The 21218-nt window shown below is 35.4% G+C and overlaps 1 protein-coding gene across 1 annotated transcript in view; it reads left to right on the top strand.

Annotated features, from left to right (window-relative positions):
* Window positions 1–574: 574 nt before the first annotated feature.
* The window catches only part of LOC120418198 (serine palmitoyltransferase 2-like), a 35388-nt gene continuing 14744 nt past the window's right edge, over window positions 575–21218 (top strand). Inside the window, exons 1-2 of the mRNA XM_039580509.2 lie at window positions 575–959; window positions 1191–1406. Of these exons, the coding sequence (XP_039436443.1) occupies window positions 813–959; window positions 1191–1406 (363 nt within the window). The 5' untranslated portion in view covers window positions 575–812. The remainder of the gene's footprint in view (window positions 960–1190; window positions 1407–21218) is intronic.

Consider the following 21218-nt stretch of genomic DNA (forward strand, 5'->3'; position numbering starts at 1 on the left):
AAAAAAGATTTTTTCAAAAATGTCACTTTTTGAGGCATTTTGGCCACCAATGCGTTTACCAAAAACATCACTGACGTGTAGGCCAGATCCTTGCGCATCTTTTGGTATATATAACATTGACATTTAGAGCACCCTGGAGCTCGGTACAGGCCTTCAAAGTTTGGCATTTTTTTGAAAAATCGGTCCCAGCAAAAATGATATGCGTCGCGCCTCGCGACGCCCTAGACGCCATTTGATTTTGCCGGGGCCGATTTTTCGAAAAAATGACAAACTTTGAAGGCCTGTACCGAGCTCCAGGGTGCTCCAAATGTCAATGTTATATATACCAAAAGATGCGCAAGGATCTGGCCTACACGACAGTGATGTTTTTGGTAAACGCATTGGTGGCCAAAATGCCTCAAAAAGTGACATTTTTGAAAAAATCTTTTTTTACGGGTTAAATCCCATTTAAAATTGAAGGGCGGAGCGCCAGCTCCTGTTACGTCCAATCAAGCTCATATTTTGGATTTGGGCTTAGTATGCCCACCGGAACAAACCCTTGAATGCCCGCCAAAAAGTCATTTTTGTTACACTCTAACACACACACTCTCCTCCCTTCATCCCTTCGGTTCCCGTGTTCGGTCGTCGAATTTTGACTTTTCGCGGACTCTGCATTAGCATATATCGATTTTGAAGATCGTCGACGACGACGGCGCGCGAGGTGCAATTTTTGGAGAGAAAGTTTGTCAATTTTTTTTCCCCCGCCCGTCCGGTCAAAGTGAAATTTCGGAACGTGAAAAGCAAACTTGGAAAACTTGGCGACTGGCGGTGGGATGTCAAAGTTAAAGGAAAACGGCCACGCCTTGCAGAACGGGACGACGAAGACGGTGACGACGAATGGCCACCACCACCATGCCAACGGAGTCCGGTCCAGGGTCGTTCTGGGCGGCGAGAAGAAGGCTAATGGCACAAAAATCTCGGTAAGTTGAAGCGACGAATCAGACCACTTTGCCTAATGAGTCACTGGACAAGCCGTGAGCCATTTGATAGCGCGTTTTCAGTGTCGTAAAAATATGAGCCACCGCGGTGATTACCCCGAAAACACACACACACCGACATTTTTTGGATAAGAACTTTGATATGGGTTCCCCCTCTAATAATTAAAACACGACCTTTAATCAAAACAACACTGTTTTTTTGCGGTTTTCCAGAATGGCTTCAGCAACCACCGGATGTCATCGTCGCCGGTGTCGTCACCGCAGGTTCAAAAGTACGACCACAGACAGGAGGCGCAAAAGTCCTCGTACGAGCAGGTGCCCCTCCATACGGCCTGCTTCACCTATCTGGGCTTCTACCTGCTGATGATACTTGGTTACATAAATCAGCTCTTCTTCACGCCGAAGGTGGCAACGGAGAAGCATCGAGATGTAAGTGTTGAGTTGGGATAGCGTTGTGCAGTGCTGTGACAGCCAGTGTGATTTTATGTGGGCTGGAATTGTGCGAAATTGTGTTTAGTGTGTGCGCGCGTTGGGAGATGAGGGGTGAGATGGACTTGAGTAAGAATGAATTGGGAATTTCACAATTTTGTGAAAGATTTATGTTGGAGGCGTGTGAAAATGAGACACACGAGATTGAAAATAAATTTAAGCAAAACATTGTAAATGCTGATGAAAGTTAGTAAACAAAGAGTGTATCCTTTCTTTGTTTAAAAAAATTACATTGGCTATTTAACGCTATTGTGCTGAAATTTGCATTGGTTTATAGTATGAGCAAATTTTACCAATCTCTATAACTCGTATCTTTAAACGAAAAAGACAACAAAAACAGTGTCAGGAGTGATTAGATAAGATTAGAAGAAAATCCTTTTTTGTATTCAATAATTAAAGAAAACATAATCAAACTATCAAAAAGGAGAAACTGTAGTAGACACATTCTCCGAACCAGTTGATACATTTTTAAGACTTATTTATCGAAAAAAATGATTTGGTGCATTTAATTTTCATAGTTGCCATAGCTTCCAAAACCAATTTACACAAAACAAACAAGTTTTTTAAACTTCTTTTTTGTTGCAAGTGAAGTAGAAACAAGTATTTCCTAAAACGCCATATTTTTGTCCACTATTATAAGTCGAATCATCCCATCCTAATTCAGACACTTTCAAATGTTGTTTTTTTTTCTTAAAATGTTTTTGAGAAAAGTTGTCTCAAACATGTCATTTTTGTCCCTTTAATATTGCTGTGAATTTATTCTTCCTTTAAAAAAAACCCGATTTAATATCACCAGAGGTGAAATAGAGCCTTTCTTACAAAATGATGAAACTCCGAGAAATATATTGGTGCAATTATTTTTTCAAAAACATGATGATACCATAAAGCTTCGAATCTTTTAAGGCTAAACCTCAAATGCCATTTTTTTTAATTTCAGAAGTACATTATTTGTCGCAAGACATTTAAATTTAATTAAAAAACATATTGGATTGACATTATTAGAAAAAAATAAAGGGTACTCAGTCTATAATGTTAGTCTATGATTAACATAAAAAATATGTATCGCTATTGCACTTTGTCGATCAATTATGATTAGCCAGAAAGAATACTTTCACGCACAGCGTAAAACGCGCAAGCGTAAAAGCGCTGGCGTTGAAGCTTCGACTTGACGACTTGTCGAGCTTTCGAGTGAGAACGAGCCGGGACTTTGAATTTGATGTTCAGTATATGATTTTGTATAAATCCAAAAATTTAATAGGAAAAAATAGGGTAAAAATAAGACGAAAAACACTAAAATCGCTATATCTCTGGAAATACATTTTGGAAAAGCTTCAAATTTTGGGCCCAAACAGTTTATGGCGCATGTTTTCGAATGGTTTTTTGTTTGAAACTGAATTCTTTAAATTTGATAGTGTTATCTGTAAAATAGTCCAAAAAATACCTCTAAAAATGGCTTTGACCACATTTACTGGTCGAAAATTGTGAATCGAAAAATAAAATGTTCGTCTCCGACCCCACGGCTACAGATCTGGCTTTTAAAAATTGTGGGTTTTACGAGCGGTTTTCCAGTGATGGAAGACACAAATTTTTAAGAGCGGATACAGACATCGGCCATGTATTTCAGAAAAAGAGCTCTCAAAAATCAGACTTTGAGTTCCGGGTTTCGGGCCAAAATTCAATCGAAAGAGCGCATCTAAACCTTCAATTTAGTAATAGGATTTTTTCCTGGGACGAATCCTCGCCGTGCACGAATTTTTTTAGATTTCTGAAAAAAGCGTTCTTCCAAAAGCAAACCTTAAACCTTTCTTTTGTAAGAAAGGCAAAAAGTCAAACGCTCTCAAACAAAAGTGCGGAATCCAATCGATGTGAAATTTGCTGAGAAGTTTGATCGAGTCGTGAACACTCAGTTAGAAAGATAAATTTAAGTGAAATCACAAAAAAATCCTTGGGGAGAATGATTTTGAATGACCCCTTACCTTTTTTGAGAAATTTACTCTGTATATAAAGAAAAATCATACAGCTATAACTTTTGAACCAACCGTCTGATCAATACCAAAATTTACTCGAATACAACTCATACCAAATGCTTTCGATCGAGAATGGGCTGGGACTTTGAATTTGATGTTCAGTATATGATTTTGTATAAATCCAAAAATTTAATAGGAAAAAATAGGGTAAAAATAAGACGAAAAACACTAAAATCGCTATATCTCTGGAAATACATTTTGGAAAAGCTTCAAATTTTGGGCCCAAACAGTTTATGGCGCATGTTTTCGAATGGTTTTTTGTTTGAAACTGAATTCTTTAAATTTGATAGTGTTATCTGTAAAATAGTCCAAAAAATACCTCTAAAAATGGCTTTGACCACATTTACTGGTCGAAAATTGTGAATCGAAAAATAAAATGTTCGTCTCCGACCCCACGGCTACAGATCTGGCTTTTAAAAATTGTGGGTTTTACGAGCGGTTTTCCAGTGATGGAAGACACAAATTTTTAAGAGCGGATACAGACATCGGCCATGTATTTCAGAAAAAGAGCTCTCAAAAATCAGACTTTGAGTTCCGGGTTTCGGGCCAAAATTCAATCGAAAGAGCGCATCTAAACCTTCAATTTAGTAATAGGATTTTTTCCTGGGACGAATCCTCGCCGTGCACGAATTTTTTTAGATTTCTGAAAAAAGCGTTCTTCCAAAAGCAAACCTTAAACCTTTCTTTTGTAAGAAAGGCAAAAAGTCAAACGCTCTCAAACAAAAGTGCGGAATCCAATCGATGTGAAATTTGCTGAGAAGTTTGATCGAGTCGTGAACACTCAGTTAGAAAGATAAATTTAAGTGAAATCACAAAAAAATCCTTGGGGAGAATGATTTTGAATGACCCCTTACCTTTTTTGAGAAATTTACTCTGTATATAAAGAAAAATCATACAGCTATAACTTTTGAACCAACCGTCTGATCAATACCAAAATTTACTCGAATACAACTCATACCAAATGCTTTCGATCGAGAATGGGCTGGGACTTTGAATTTGATGTTCAGTATATGATTTTGTATAAATCCAAAAATTTAATAGGAAAAAATAGGGTAAAAATAAGACGAAAAACACTAAAATCGCTATATCTCTGGAAATACATTTTGGAAAAGCTTCAAATTTTGGGCCCAAACAGTTTATGGCGCATGTTTTCGAATGGTTTTTTGTTTGAAACTGAATTCTTTAAATTTGATAGTGTTATCTGTAAAATAGTCCAAAAAATACCTCTAAAAATGGCTTTGACCACATTTACTGGTCGAAAATTGTGAATCGAAAAATAAAATGTTCGTCTCCGACCCCACGGCTACAGATCTGGCTTTTAAAAATTGTGGGTTTTACGAGCGGTTTTCCAGTGATGGAAGACACAAATTTTTAAGAGCGGATACAGACATCGGCCATGTATTTCAGAAAAAGAGCTCTCAAAAATCAGACTTTGAGTTCCGGGTTTCGGGCCAAAATTCAATCGAAAGAGCGCATCTAAACCTTCAATTTAGTAATAGGATTTTTTCCTGGGACGAATCCTCGCCGTGCACGAATTTTTTTAGATTTCTGAAAAAAGCGTTCTTCCAAAAGCAAACCTTAAACCTTTCTTTTGTAAGAAAGGCAAAAAGTCAAACGCTCTCAAACAAAAGTGCGGAATCCAATCGATGTGAAATTTGCTGAGAAGTTTGATCGAGTCGTGAACACTCAGTTAGAAAGATAAATTTAAGTGAAATCACAAAAAAATCCTTGGGGAGAATGATTTTGAATGACCCCTTACCTTTTTTGAGAAATTTACTCTGTATATAAAGAAAAATCATACAGCTATAACTTTTGAACCAACCGTCTGATCAATACCAAAATTTACTCGAATACAACTCATACCAAATGCTTTCGATCGAGAATGGGCTGGGACTTTGAATTTGATGTTCAGTATATGATTTTGTATAAATCCAAAAATTTAATAGGAAAAAATAGGGTAAAAATAAGACGAAAAACACTAAAATCGCTATATCTCTGGAAATACATTTTGGAAAAGCTTCAAATTTTGGGCCCAAACAGTTTATGGCGCATGTTTTCGAATGGTTTTTTGTTTGAAACTGAATTCTTTAAATTTGATAGTGTTATCTGTAAAATAGTCCAAAAAATACCTCTAAAAATGGCTTTGACCACATTTACTGGTCGAAAATTGTGAATCGAAAAATAAAATGTTCGTCTCCGACCCCACGGCTACAGATCTGGCTTTTAAAAATTGTGGGTTTTACGAGCGGTTTTCCAGTGATGGAAGACACAAATTTTTAAGAGCGGATACAGACATCGGCCATGTATTTCAGAAAAAGAGCTCTCAAAAATCAGACTTTGAGTTCCGGGTTTCGGGCCAAAATTCAATCGAAAGAGCGCATCTAAACCTTCAATTTAGTAATAGGATTTTTTCCTGGGACGAATCCTCGCCGTGCACGAATTTTTTTAGATTTCTGAAAAAAGCGTTCTTCCAAAAGCAAACCTTAAACCTTTCTTTTGTAAGAAAGGCAAAAAGTCAAACGCTCTCAAACAAAAGTGCGGAATCCAATCGATGTGAAATTTGCTGAGAAGTTTGATCGAGTCGTGAACACTCAGTTAGAAAGATAAATTTAAGTGAAATCACAAAAAAATCCTTGGGGAGAATGATTTTGAATGACCCCTTACCTTTTTTGAGAAATTTACTCTGTATATAAAGAAAAATCATACAGCTATAACTTTTGAACCAACCGTCTGATCAATACCAAAATTTACTCGAATACAACTCATACCAAATGCTTTCGATCGAGAATGGGCTGGGACTTTGAATTTGATGTTCAGTATATGATTTTGTATAAATCCAAAAATTTAATAGGAAAAAATAGGGTAAAAATAAGACGAAAAACACTAAAATCGCTATATCTCTGGAAATACATTTTGGAAAAGCTTCAAATTTTGGGCCCAAACAGTTTATGGCGCATGTTTTCGAATGGTTTTTTGTTTGAAACTGAATTCTTTAAATTTGATAGTGTTATCTGTAAAATAGTCCAAAAAATACCTCTAAAAATGGCTTTGACCACATTTACTGGTCGAAAATTGTGAATCGAAAAATAAAATGTTCGTCTCCGACCCCACGGCTACAGATCTGGCTTTTAAAAATTGTGGGTTTTACGAGCGGTTTTCCAGTGATGGAAGACACAAATTTTTAAGAGCGGATACAGACATCGGCCATGTATTTCAGAAAAAGAGCTCTCAAAAATCAGACTTTGAGTTCCGGGTTTCGGGCCAAAATTCAATCGAAAGAGCGCATCTAAACCTTCAATTTAGTAATAGGATTTTTTCCTGGGACGAATCCTCGCCGTGCACGAATTTTTTTAGATTTCTGAAAAAAGCGTTCTTCCAAAAGCAAACCTTAAACCTTTCTTTTGTAAGAAAGGCAAAAAGTCAAACGCTCTCAAACAAAAGTGCGGAATCCAATCGATGTGAAATTTGCTGAGAAGTTTGATCGAGTCGTGAACACTCAGTTAGAAAGATAAATTTAAGTGAAATCACAAAAAAATCCTTGGGGAGAATGATTTTGAATGACCCCTTACCTTTTTTGAGAAATTTACTCTGTATATAAAGAAAAATCATACAGCTATAACTTTTGAACCAACCGTCTGATCAATACCAAAATTTACTCGAATACAACTCATACCAAATGCTTTCGATCGAGAATGGGCTGGGACTTTGAATTTGATGTTCAGTATATGATTTTGTATAAATCCAAAAATTTAATAGGAAAAAATAGGGTAAAAATAAGACGAAAAACACTAAAATCGCTATATCTCTGGAAATACATTTTGGAAAAGCTTCAAATTTTGGGCCCAAACAGTTTATGGCGCATGTTTTCGAATGGTTTTTTGTTTGAAACTGAATTCTTTAAATTTGATAGTGTTATCTGTAAAATAGTCCAAAAAATACCTCTAAAAATGGCTTTGACCACATTTACTGGTCGAAAATTGTGAATCGAAAAATAAAATGTTCGTCTCCGACCCCACGGCTACAGATCTGGCTTTTAAAAATTGTGGGTTTTACGAGCGGTTTTCCAGTGATGGAAGACACAAATTTTTAAGAGCGGATACAGACATCGGCCATGTATTTCAGAAAAAGAGCTCTCAAAAATCAGACTTTGAGTTCCGGGTTTCGGGCCAAAATTCAATCGAAAGAGCGCATCTAAACCTTCAATTTAGTAATAGGATTTTTTCCTGGGACGAATCCTCGCCGTGCACGAATTTTTTTAGATTTCTGAAAAAAGCGTTCTTCCAAAAGCAAACCTTAAACCTTTCTTTTGTAAGAAAGGCAAAAAGTCAAACGCTCTCAAACAAAAGTGCGGAATCCAATCGATGTGAAATTTGCTGAGAAGTTTGATCGAGTCGTGAACACTCAGTTAGAAAGATAAATTTAAGTGAAATCACAAAAAAATCCTTGGGGAGAATGATTTTGAATGACCCCTTACCTTTTTTGAGAAATTTACTCTGTATATAAAGAAAAATCATACAGCTATAACTTTTGAACCAACCGTCTGATCAATACCAAAATTTACTCGAATACAACTCATACCAAATGCTTTCGATCGAGAATGGGCTGGGACTTTGAATTTGATGTTCAGTATATGATTTTGTATAAATCCAAAAATTTAATAGGAAAAAATAGGGTAAAAATAAGACGAAAAACACTAAAATCGCTATATCTCTGGAAATACATTTTGGAAAAGCTTCAAATTTTGGGCCCAAACAGTTTATGGCGCATGTTTTCGAATGGTTTTTTGTTTGAAACTGAATTCTTTAAATTTGATAGTGTTATCTGTAAAATAGTCCAAAAAATACCTCTAAAAATGGCTTTGACCACATTTACTGGTCGAAAATTGTGAATCGAAAAATAAAATGTTCGTCTCCGACCCCACGGCTACAGATCTGGCTTTTAAAAATTGTGGGTTTTACGAGCGGTTTTCCAGTGATGGAAGACACAAATTTTTAAGAGCGGATACAGACATCGGCCATGTATTTCAGAAAAAGAGCTCTCAAAAATCAGACTTTGAGTTCCGGGTTTCGGGCCAAAATTCAATCGAAAGAGCGCATCTAAACCTTCAATTTAGTAATAGGATTTTTTCCTGGGACGAATCCTCGCCGTGCACGAATTTTTTTAGATTTCTGAAAAAAGCGTTCTTCCAAAAGCAAACCTTAAACCTTTCTTTTGTAAGAAAGGCAAAAAGTCAAACGCTCTCAAATAAAAGTGCGGAATCCAATCGATGTGAAATTTGCTGAGAAGTTTGATCGAGTCGTGAACACTCAGTTAGAAAGATAAATTTAAGTGAAATCACAAAAAAATCCTTGGGGAGAATGATTTTGAATGACCCCTTACCTTTTTTGAGAAATTTACTCTGTATATAAAGAAAAATCATACAGCTATAACTTTTGAACCAACCGTCTGATCAATACCAAAATTTACTCGAATACAACTCATACCAAATGCTTTCGATCGAGAATGGGCTGGGACTTTGAATTTGATGTTCAGTATATGATTTTGTATAAATCCAAAAATTTAATAGGAAAAAATAGGGTAAAAATAAGACGAAAAACACTAAAATCGCTATATCTCTGGAAATACATTTTGGAAAAGCTTCAAATTTTGGGCCCAAACAGTTTATGGCGCATGTTTTCGAATGGTTTTTTGTTTGAAACTGAATTCTTTAAATTTGATAGTGTTATCTGTAAAATAGTCCAAAAAATACCTCTAAAAATGGCTTTGACCACATTTACTGGTCGAAAATTGTGAATCGAAAAATAAAATGTTCGTCTCCGACCCCACGGCTACAGATCTGGCTTTTAAAAATTGTGGGTTTTACGAGCGGTTTTCCAGTGATGGAAGACACAAATTTTTAAGAGCGGATACAGACATCGGCCATGTATTTCAGAAAAAGAGCTCTCAAAAATCAGACTTTGAGTTCCGGGTTTCGGGCCAAAATTCAATCGAAAGAGCGCATCTAAACCTTCAATTTAGTAATAGGATTTTTTCCTGGGACGAATCCTCGCCGTGCACGAATTTTTTTAGATTTCTGAAAAAAGCGTTCTTCCAAAAGCAAACCTTAAACCTTTCTTTTGTAAGAAAGGCAAAAAGTCAAACGCTCTCAAATAAAAGTGCGGAATCCAATCGATGTGAAATTTGCTGAGAAGTTTGATCGAGTCGTGAACACTCAGTTAGAAAGATAAATTTAAGTGAAATCACAAAAAAATCCTTGGGGAGAATGATTTTGAATGACCCCTTACCTTTTTTGAGAAATTTACTCTGTATATAAAGAAAAATCATACAGCTATAACTTTTGAACCAACCGTCTGATCAATACCAAAATTTACTCGAATACAACTCATACCAAATGCTTTCGATCGAGAATGGGCTGGGACTTTGAATTTGATGTTCAGTATATGATTTTGTATAAATCCAAAAATTTAATAGGAAAAAATAGGGTAAAAATAAGACGAAAAACACTAAAATCGCTATATCTCTGGAAATACATTTTGGAAAAGCTTCAAATTTTGGGCCCAAACAGTTTATGGCGCATGTTTTCGAATGGTTTTTTGTTTGAAACTGAATTCTTTAAATTTGATAGTGTTATCTGTAAAATAGTCCAAAAAATACCTCTAAAAATGGCTTTGACCACATTTACTGGTCGAAAATTGTGAATCGAAAAATAAAATGTTCGTCTCCGACCCCACGGCTACAGATCTGGCTTTTAAAAATTGTGGGTTTTACGAGCGGTTTTCCAGTGATGGAAGACACAAATTTTTAAGAGCGGATACAGACATCGGCCATGTATTTCAGAAAAAGAGCTCTCAAAAATCAGACTTTGAGTTCCGGGTTTCGGGCCAAAATTCAATCGAAAGAGCGCATCTAAACCTTCAATTTAGTAATAGGATTTTTTCCTGGGACGAATCCTCGCCGTGCACGAATTTTTTTAGATTTCTGAAAAAAGCGTTCTTCCAAAAGCAAACCTTAAACCTTTCTTTTGTAAGAAAGGCAAAAAGTCAAACGCTCTCAAATAAAAGTGCGGAATCCAATCGATGTGAAATTTGCTGAGAAGTTTGATCGAGTCGTGAACACTCAGTTAGAAAGATAAATTTAAGTGAAATCACAAAAAAATCCTTGGGGAGAATGATTTTGAATGACCCCTTACCTTTTTTGAGAAATTTACTCTGTATATAAAGAAAAATCATACAGCTATAACTTTTGAACCAACCGTCTGATCAATACCAAAATTTACTCGAATACAACTCATACCAAATGCTTTCGATCGAGAATGGGCTGGGACTTTGAATTTGATGTTCAGTATATGATTTTGTATAAATCCAAAAATTTAATAGGAAAAAATAGGGTAAAAATAAGACGAAAAACACTAAAATCGCTATATCTCTGGAAATACATTTTGGAAAAGCTTCAAATTTTGGGCCCAAACAGTTTATGGCGCATGTTTTCGAATGGTTTTTTGTTTGAAACTGAATTCTTTAAATTTGATAGTGTTATCTGTAAAATAGTCCAAAAAATACCTCTAAAAATGGCTTTGACCACATTTACTGGTCGAAAATTGTGAATCGAAAAATAAAATGTTCGTCTCCGACCCCACGGCTACAGATCTGGCTTTTAAAAATTGTGGGTTTTACGAGCGGTTTTCCAGTGATGGAAGACACAAATTTTTAAGAGCGGATACAGACATCGGCCATGTATTTCAGAAAAAGAGCTCTCAAAAATCAGACTTTGAGTTCCGGGTTTCGGGCCAAAATTCAATCGAAAGAGCGCATCTAAACCTTCAATTTAGTAATAGGATTTTTTCCTGGGACGAATCCTCGCCGTGCACGAATTTTTTTAGATTTCTGAAAAAAGCGTTCTTCCAAAAGCAAACCTTAAACCTTTCTTTTGTAAGAAAGGCAAAAAGTCAAACGCTCTCAAATAAAAGTGCGGAATCCAATCGATGTGAAATTTGCTGAGAAGTTTGATCGAGTCGTGAACACTCAGTTAGAAAGATAAATTTAAGTGAAATCACAAAAAAATCCTTGGGGAGAATGATTTTGAATGACCCCTTACCTTTTTTGAGAAATTTACTCTGTATATAAAGAAAAATCATACAGCTATAACTTTTGAACCAACCGTCTGATCAATACCAAAATTTACTCGAATACAACTCATACCAAATGCTTTCGATCGAGAATGGGCTGGGACTTTGAATTTGATGTTCAGTATATGATTTTGTATAAATCCAAAAATTTAATAGGAAAAAATAGGGTAAAAATAAGACGAAAAACACTAAAATCGCTATATCTCTGGAAATACATTTTGGAAAAGCTTCAAATTTTGGGCCCAAACAGTTTATGGCGCATGTTTTCGAATGGTTTTTTGTTTGAAACTGAATTCTTTAAATTTGATAGTGTTATCTGTAAAATAGTCCAAAAAATACCTCTAAAAATGGCTTTGACCACATTTACTGGTCGAAAATTGTGAATCGAAAAATAAAATGTTCGTCTCCGACCCCACGGCTACAGATCTGGCTTTTAAAAATTGTGGGTTTTACGAGCGGTTTTCCAGTGATGGAAGACACAAATTTTTAAGAGCGGATACAGACATCGGCCATGTATTTCAGAAAAAGAGCTCTCAAAAATCAGACTTTGAGTTCCGGGTTTCGGGCCAAAATTCAATCGAAAGAGCGCATCTAAACCTTCAATTTAGTAATAGGATTTTTTCCTGGGACGAATCCTCGCCGTGCACGAATTTTTTTAGATTTCTGAAAAAAGCGTTCTTCCAAAAGCAAACCTTAAACCTTTCTTTTGTAAGAAAGGCAAAAAGTCAAACGCTCTCAAACAAAAGTGCGGAATCCAATCGATGTGAAATTTGCTGAGAAGTTTGATCGAGTCGTGAACACTCAGTTAGAAAGATAAATTTAAGTGAAATCACAAAAAAATCCTTGGGGAGAATGATTTTGAATGACCCCTTACCTTTTTTGAGAAATTTACTCTGTATATAAAGAAAAATCATACAGCTATAACTTTTGAACCAACCGTCTGATCAATACCAAAATTTACTCGAATACAACTCATACCAAATGCTTTCGATCGAGAATGGGCTGGGACTTTGAATTTGATGTTCAGTATATGATTTTGTATAAATCCAAAAATTTAATAGGAAAAAATAGGGTAAAAATAAGACGAAAAACACTAAAATCGCTATATCTCTGGAAATACATTTTGGAAAAGCTTCAAATTTTGGGCCCAAACAGTTTATGGCGCATGTTTTCGAATGGTTTTTTGTTTGAAACTGAATTCTTTAAATTTGATAGTGTTATCTGTAAAATAGTCCAAAAAATACCTCTAAAAATGGCTTTGACCACATTTACTGGTCGAAAATTGTGAATCGAAAAATAAAATGTTCGTCTCCGACCCCACGGCTACAGATCTGGCTTTTAAAAATTGTGGGTTTTACGAGCGGTTTTCCAGTGATGGAAGACACAAATTTTTAAGAGCGGATACAGACATCGGCCATGTATTTCAGAAAAAGAGCTCTCAAAAATCAGACTTTGAGTTCCGGGTTTCGGGCCAAAATTCAATCGAAAGAGCGCATCTAAACCTTCAATTTAGTAATAGGATTTTTTCCTGGGACGAATCCTCGCCGTGCACGAATTTTTTTAGATTTCTGAAAAAAGCGTTCTTCCAAAAGCAAACCTTAAACCTTTCTTTTGTAAGAAAGGCAAAAAGTCAAACGCTCTCAAACAAAAGTGCGGAATCCAATCGATGTGAAATTTGCTGAGAAGTTTGATCGAGTCGTGAACACTCAGTTAGAAAGATAAATTTAAGTGAAATCACAAAAAAATCCTTGGGGAGAATGATTTTGAATGACCCCTTACCTTTTTTGAGAAATTTACTCTGTATATAAAGAAAAATCATACAGCTATAACTTTTGAACCAACCGTCTGATCAATACCAAAATTTACTCGAATACAACTCATACCAAATGCTTTCGATCGAGAATGGGCTGGGACTTTGAATTTGATGTTCAGTATATGATTTTGTATAAATCCAAAAATTTAATAGGAAAAAATAGGGTAAAAATAAGACGAAAAACACTAAAATCGCTATATCTCTGGAAATACATTTTGGAAAAGCTTCAAATTTTGGGCCCAAACAGTTTATGGCGCATGTTTTCGAATGGTTTTTTGTTTGAAACTGAATTCTTTAAATTTGATAGTGTTATCTGTAAAATAGTCCAAAAAATACCTCTAAAAATGGCTTTGACCACATTTACTGGTCGAAAATTGTGAATCGAAAAATAAAATGTTCGTCTCCGACCCCACGGCTACAGATCTGGCTTTTAAAAATTGTGGGTTTTACGAGCGGTTTTCCAGTGATGGAAGACACAAATTTTTAAGAGCGGATACAGACATCGGCCATGTATTTCAGAAAAAGAGCTCTCAAAAATCAGACTTTGAGTTCCGGGTTTCGGGCCAAAATTCAATCGAAAGAGCGCATCTAAACCTTCAATTTAGTAATAGGATTTTTTCCTGGGACGAATCCTCGCCGTGCACGAATTTTTTTAGATTTCTGAAAAAAGCGTTCTTCCAAAAGCAAACCTTAAACCTTTCTTTTGTAAGAAAGGCAAAAAGTCAAACGCTCTCAAACAAAAGTGCGGAATCCAATCGATGTGAAATTTGCTGAGAAGTTTGATCGAGTCGTGAACACTCAGTTAGAAAGATAAATTTAAGTGAAATCACAAAAAAATCCTTGGGGAGAATGATTTTGAATGACCCCTTACCTTTTTTGAGAAATTTACTCTGTATATAAAGAAAAATCATACAGCTATAACTTTTGAACCAACCGTCTGATCAATACCAAAATTTACTCGAATACAACTCATACCAAATGCTTTCGATCGAGAATGGGCTGGGACTTTGAATTTGATGTTCAGTATATGATTTTGTATAAATCCAAAAATTTAATAGGAAAAAATAGGGTAAAAATAAGACGAAAAACACTAAAATCGCTATATCTCTGGAAATACATTTTGGAAAAGCTTCAAATTTTGGGCCCAAACAGTTTATGGCGCATGTTTTCGAATGGTTTTTTGTTTGAAACTGAATTCTTTAAATTTGATAGTGTTATCTGTAAAATAGTCCAAAAAATACCTCTAAAAATGGCTTTGACCACATTTACTGGTCGAAAATTGTGAATCGAAAAATAAAATGTTCGTCTCCGACCCCACGGCTACAGATCTGGCTTTTAAAAATTGTGGGTTTTACGAGCGGTTTTCCAGTGATGGAAGACACAAATTTTTAAGAGCGGATACAGACATCGGCCATGTATTTCAGAAAAAGAGCTCTCAAAAATCAGACTTTGAGTTCCGGGTTTCGGGCCAAAATTCAATCGAAAGAGCGCATCTAAACCTTCAATTTAGTAATAGGATTTTTTCCTGGGACGAATCCTCGCCGTGCACGAATTTTTTTAGATTTCTGAAAAAAGCGTTCTTCCAAAAGCAAACCTTAAACCTTTCTTTTGTAAGAAAGGCAAAAAGTCAAACGCTCTCAAACAAAAGTGCGGAATCCAATCGATGTGAAATTTGCTGAGAAGTTTGATCGAGTCGTGAACACTCAGTTAGAAAGATAAATTTAAGTGAAATCACAAAAAAATCCTTGGGGAGAATGATTTTGAATGACCCCTTACCTTTTTTGAGAAATTTACTCTGTATATAAAGAAAAATCATACAGCTATAACTTTTGAACCAACCGTCTGATCAATACCAAAATTTACTCGAATACAACTCATACCAAATGCTTTCGATCGAGAATGGGCTGGGACTTTGAATTTGATGTTCAGTATATGATTTTGTATAAATCCAAAAATTTAATAGGAAAAAATAGGGTAAAAATAAGACGAAAAACACTAAAATCGCTATATCTCTGGAAATACATTTTGGAAAAGCTTCAAATTTTGGGCCCAAACAGTTTATGGCGCATGTTTTCGAATGGTTTTTTGTTTGAAACTGAATTCTTTAAATTTGATAGTGTTATCTGTAAAATAGTCCAAAAAATACCTCTAAAAATGGCTTTGACCACATTTACTGGTCGAAAATTGTGAATCGAAAAATAAAATGTTCGTCTCCGACCCCACGGCTACAGATCTGGCTTTTAAAAATTGTGGGTTTTACGAGCGGTTTTCCAGTGATGGAAGACACAAATTTTTAAGAGCGGATACAGACATCGGCCATGTATTTCAGAAAAAGAGCTCTCAAAAATCAGACTTTGAGTTCCGGGTTTCGGGCCAAAATTCAATCGAAAGAGCGCATCTAAACCTTCAATTTAGTAATAGGATTTTTTCCTGGGACGAATCCTCGCCGTGCACGAATTTTTTTAGATTTCTGAAAAAAGCGTTCTTCCAAAAGCAAACCTTAAACCTTTCTTTTGTAAGAAAGGCAAAAAGTCAAACGCTCTCAAACAAAAGTGCGGAATCCAATCGATGTGAAATTTGCTGAGAAGTTTGATCGAGTCGTGAACACTCAGTTAGAAAGATAAATTTAAGTGAAATCACAAAAAAATCCTTGGGGAGAATGATTTTGAATGACCCCTTACCTTTTTTGAGAAATTTACTCTGTATATAAAGAAAAATCATACAGCTATAACTTTTGAACCAACCGTCTGATCAATACCAAAATTTACTCGAATACAACTCATACCAAATGCTTTCGATCGAGAATGGGCTGGGACTTTGAATTTGATGTTCAGTATATGATTTTGTATAAATCCAAAAATTTAATAGGAAAAAATAGGGTAAAAATAAGACGAAAAACACTAAAATCGCTATATCTCTGGAAATACATTTTGGAAAAGCTTCAAATTTTGGGCCCAAACAGTTTATGGCGCATGTTTTCGAATGGTTTTTTGTTTGAAACTGAATTCTTTAAATTTGATAGTGTTATCTGTAAAATAGTCCAAAAAATACCTCTAAAAATGGCTTTGACCACATTTACTGGTCGAAAATTGTGAATCGAAAAATAAAATGTTCGTCTCCGACCCCACGGCTACAGATCTGGCTTTTAAAAATTGTGGGTTTTACGAGCGGTTTTCCAGTGATGGAAGACACAAATTTTTAAGAGCGGATACAGACATCGGCCATGTATTTCAGAAAAAGAGCTCTCAAAAATCAGACTTTGAGTTCCGGGTTTCGGGCCAAAATTCAATCGAAAGAGCGCATCTAAACCTTCAATTTAGTAATAGGATTTTTTCCTGGGACGAATCCTCGCCGTGCACGAATTTTTTTAGATTTCTGAAAAAAGCGTTCTTCCAAAAGCAAACCTTAAACCTTTCTTTTGTAAGAAAGGCAAAAAGTCAAACGCTCTCAAATAAAAGTGCGGAATCCAATCGATGTGAAATTTGCTGAGAAGTTTGATCGAGTCGTGAACACTCAGTTAGAAAGATAAATTTAAGTGAAATCACAAAAAAATCCTTGGGGAGAATGATTTTGAATGACCCCTTACCTTTTTTGAGAAATTTACTCTGTATATAAAGAAAAATCATACAGCTATAACTTTTGAACCAACCGTCTGATCAATACCAAAATTTACTCGAATACAACTCATACCAAATGCTTTCGATCGAGAATGGGCTGGGACTTTGAATTTGATGTTCAGTATATGATTTTGTATAAATCCAAAAATTTAATAGGAAAAAATAGGGTAAAAATAAGACGAAAAACACTAAAATCGCTATATCTCTGGAAATACATTTTGGAAAAGCTTCAAATTTTGGGCCCAAACAGTTTATGGCGCATGTTTTCGAATGGTTTTTTGTTTGAAACTGAATTCTTTAAATTTGATAGTGTTATCTGTAAAATAGTCCAAAAAATACCTCTAAAAATGGCTTTGACCACATTTACTGGTCGAAAATTGTGAATCGAAAAATAAAATGTTCGTCTCCGACCCCACGGCTACAGATCTGGCTTTTAAAAATTGTGGGTTTTACGAGCGGTTTTCCAGTGATGGAAGACACAAATTTTTAAGAGCGGATACAGACATCGGCCATGTATTTCAGAAAAAGAGCTCTCAAAAATCAGACTTTGAGTTCCGGGTTTCGGGCCAAAATTCAATCGAAAGAGCGCATCTAAACCTTCAATTTAGTAATAGGATTTTTTCCTGGGACGAATCCTCGCCGTGCACGAATTTTTTTAGATTTCTGAAAAAAGCGTTCTTCCAAAAGCAAACCTTAAACCTTTCTTTTGTAAGAAAGGCAAAAAGTCAAACGCTCTCAAACAAAAGTGCGGAATCCAATCGATGTGAAATTTGCTGAGAAGTTTGATCGAGTCGTGAACACTCAGTTAGAAAGATAAATTTAAGTGAAATCACAAAAAAATCCTTGGGGAGAATGATTTTGAATGACCCCTTACCTTTTTTGAGAAATTTACTCTGTATATAAAGAAAAATCATACAGCTATAACTTTTGAACCAACCGTCTGATCAATACCAAAATTTACTCGAATACAACTCATACCAAATGCTTTCGATCGAGAATGGGCTGGGACTTTGAATTTGATGTTCAGTATATGATTTTGTATAAATCCAAAAATTTAATAGGAAAAAATAGGGTAAAAATAAGACGAAAAACACTAAAATCGCTATATCTCTGGAAATACATTTTGGAAAAGCTTCAAATTTTGGGCCCAAACAGTTTATGGCGCATGTTTTCGAATGGTTTTTTGTTTGAAACTGAATTCTTTAAATTTGATAGTGTTATCTGTAAAATAGTCCAAAAAATACCTCTAAAAATGGCTTTGACCACATTTACTGGTCGAAAATTGTGAATCGAAAAATAAAATGTTCGTCTCCGACCCCACGGCTACAGATCTGGCTTTTAAAAATTGTGGGTTTTACGAGCGGTTTTCCAGTGATGGAAGACACAAATTTTTAAGAGCGGATACAGACATCGGCCATGTATTTCAGAAAAAGAGCTCTCAAAAATCAGACTTTGAGTTCCGGGTTTCGGGCCAAAATTCAATCGAAAGAGCGCATCTAAACCTTCAATTTAGTAATAGGATTTTTTCCTGGGACGAATCCTCGCCGTGCACGAATTTTTTTAGATTTCTGAAAAAAGCGTTCTTCCAAAAGCAAACCTTAAACCTTTCTTTTGTAAGAAAGGCAAAAAGTCAAACGCTCTCAAACAAAAGTGCGGAATCCAATCGATGTGAAATTTGCTGAGAAGTTTGATCGAGTCGTGAACACTCAGTTAGAAAGATAAATTTAAGTGAAATCACAAAAAAATCCTTGGGGAGAATGATTTTGAATGACCCCTTACCTTTTTTGAGAAATTTACTCTGTATATAAAGAAAAATCATACAGCTATAACTTTTGAACCAACCGTCTGATCAATACCAAAATTTACTCGAATACAACTCATACCAAATGCTTTCGATCGAGAATGGGCTGGGACTTTGAATTTGATGTTCAGTATATGATTTTGTATAAATCCAAAAATTTAATAGGAAAAAATAGGGTAAAAATAAGACGAAAAACACTAAAATCGCTATATCTCTGGAAATACATTTTGGAAAAGCTTCAAATTTTGGGCCCAAACAGTTTATGGCGCATGTTTTCGAATGGTTTTTTGTTTGAAACTGAATTCTTTAAATTTGATAGTGTTATCTGTAAAATAGTCCAAAAAATACCTCTAAAAATGGCTTTGACCACATTTACTGGTCGAAAATTGTGAATCGAAAAATAAAATGTTCGTCTCCGACCCCACGGCTACAGATCTGGCTTTTAAAAATTGTGGGTTTTACGAGCGGTTTTCCAGTGATGGAAGACACAAATTTTTAAGAGCGGATACAGACATCGGCCATGTATTTCAGAAAAAGAGCTCTCAAAAATCAGACTTTGAGTTCCGGGTTTCGGGCCAAAATTCAATCGAAAGAGCGCATCTAAACCTTCAATTTAGTAATAGGATTTTTTCCTGGGACGAATCCTCGCCGTGCACGAATTTTTTTAGATTTCTGAAAAAAGCGTTCTTCCAAAAGCAAACCTTAAACCTTTCTTTTGTAAGAAAGGCAAAAAGTCAAACGCTCTCAAACAAAAGTGCGGAATCCAATCGATGTGAAATTTGCTGAGAAGTTTGATCGAGTCGTGAACACTCAGTTAGAAAGATAAATTTAAGTGAAATCACAAAAAAATCCTTGGGGAGAATGATTTTGAATGACCCCTTACCTTTTTTGAGAAATTTACTCTGTATATAAAGAAAAATCATACAGCTATAACTTTTGAACCAACCGTCTGATCAATACCAAAATTTACTCGAATACAACTCATACCAAATGCTTTCGATCGAGAATGGGCTGGGACTTTGAATTTGATGTTCAGTATATGATTTTGTATAAATCCAAAAATTTAATAGGAAAAAATAGGGTAAAAATAAGACGAAAAACACTAAAATCGCTATATCTCTGGAAATACATTTTGGAAAAGCTTCAAATTTTGGGCCCAAACAGTTTATGGCGCATGTTTTCGAATGGTTTTTTGTTTGAAACTGAATTCTTTAAATTTGATAGTGTTATCTGTAAAATAGTCCAAAAAATACCTCTAAAAATGGCTTTGACCACATTTACTGGTCGAAAATTGTGAATCGAAAAATAAAATGTTCGTCTCCGACCCCACGGCTACAGATCTGGCTTTTAAAAATTGTGGGTTTTACGAGCGGTTTTCCAGTGATGGAAGACACAAATTTTTAAGAGCGGATACAGACATCGGCCATGTATTTCAGAAAAAGAGCTCTCAAAAATCAGACTTTGAGTTCCGGGTTTCGGGCCAAAATTCAATCGAAAGAGCGCATCTAAACCTTCAATTTAGTAATAGGATTTTTTCCTGGGACGAATCCTCGCCGTGCACGAATTTTTTTAGATTTCTGAAAAAAGCGTTCTTCCAAAAGCAAACCTTAAACCTTTCTTTTGTAAGAAAGGCAAAAAGTCAAACGCTCTCAAATAAAAGTGCGGAATCCAATCGATGTGAAATTTGCTGAGAAGTTTGATCGAGTCGTGAACACTCAGTTAGAAAGATAAATTTAAGTGAAATCACAAAAAAATCCTTGGGGAGAATGATTTTGAATGACCCCTTACCTTTTTTGAGAAATTTACTCTGTATATAAAGAAAAATCATACAGCTATAACTTTTGAACCAACCGTCTGATCAATACCAAAATTTACTCGAATACAACTCATACCAAATGCTTTCGATCGAGAATGGGCTGGGACTTTGAATTTGATGTTCAGTATATGATTTTGTATAAATCCAAAAATTTAATAGGAAAAAATAGGGTAAAAATAAGACGAAAAACACTAAAATCGCTATATCTCTGGAAATACATTTTGGAAAAGCTTCAAATTTTGGGCCCAAACAGTTTATGGCGCATGTTTTCGAATGGTTTTTTGTTTGAAACTGAATTCTTTAAATTTGATAGTGTTATCTGTAAAATAGTCCAAAAAATACCTCTAAAAATGGCTTTGACCACATTTACTGGTCGAAAATTGTGAATCGAAAAATAAAATGTTCGTCTCCGACCCCACGGCTACAGATCTGGCTTTTAAAAATTGTGGGTTTTACGAGCGGTTTTCCAGTGATGGAAGACACAAATTTTTAAGAGCGGATACAGACATCGGCCATGTATTTCAGAAAAAGAGCTCTCAAAAATCAGACTTTG

Source organism: Culex pipiens, unplaced genomic scaffold (assembly GCF_016801865.2).
Source record: "Culex pipiens pallens isolate TS unplaced genomic scaffold, TS_CPP_V2 Cpp_Un0001, whole genome shotgun sequence".
Classification (NCBI taxonomy): Eukaryota; Metazoa; Arthropoda; class Insecta; order Diptera; family Culicidae; genus Culex; species Culex pipiens.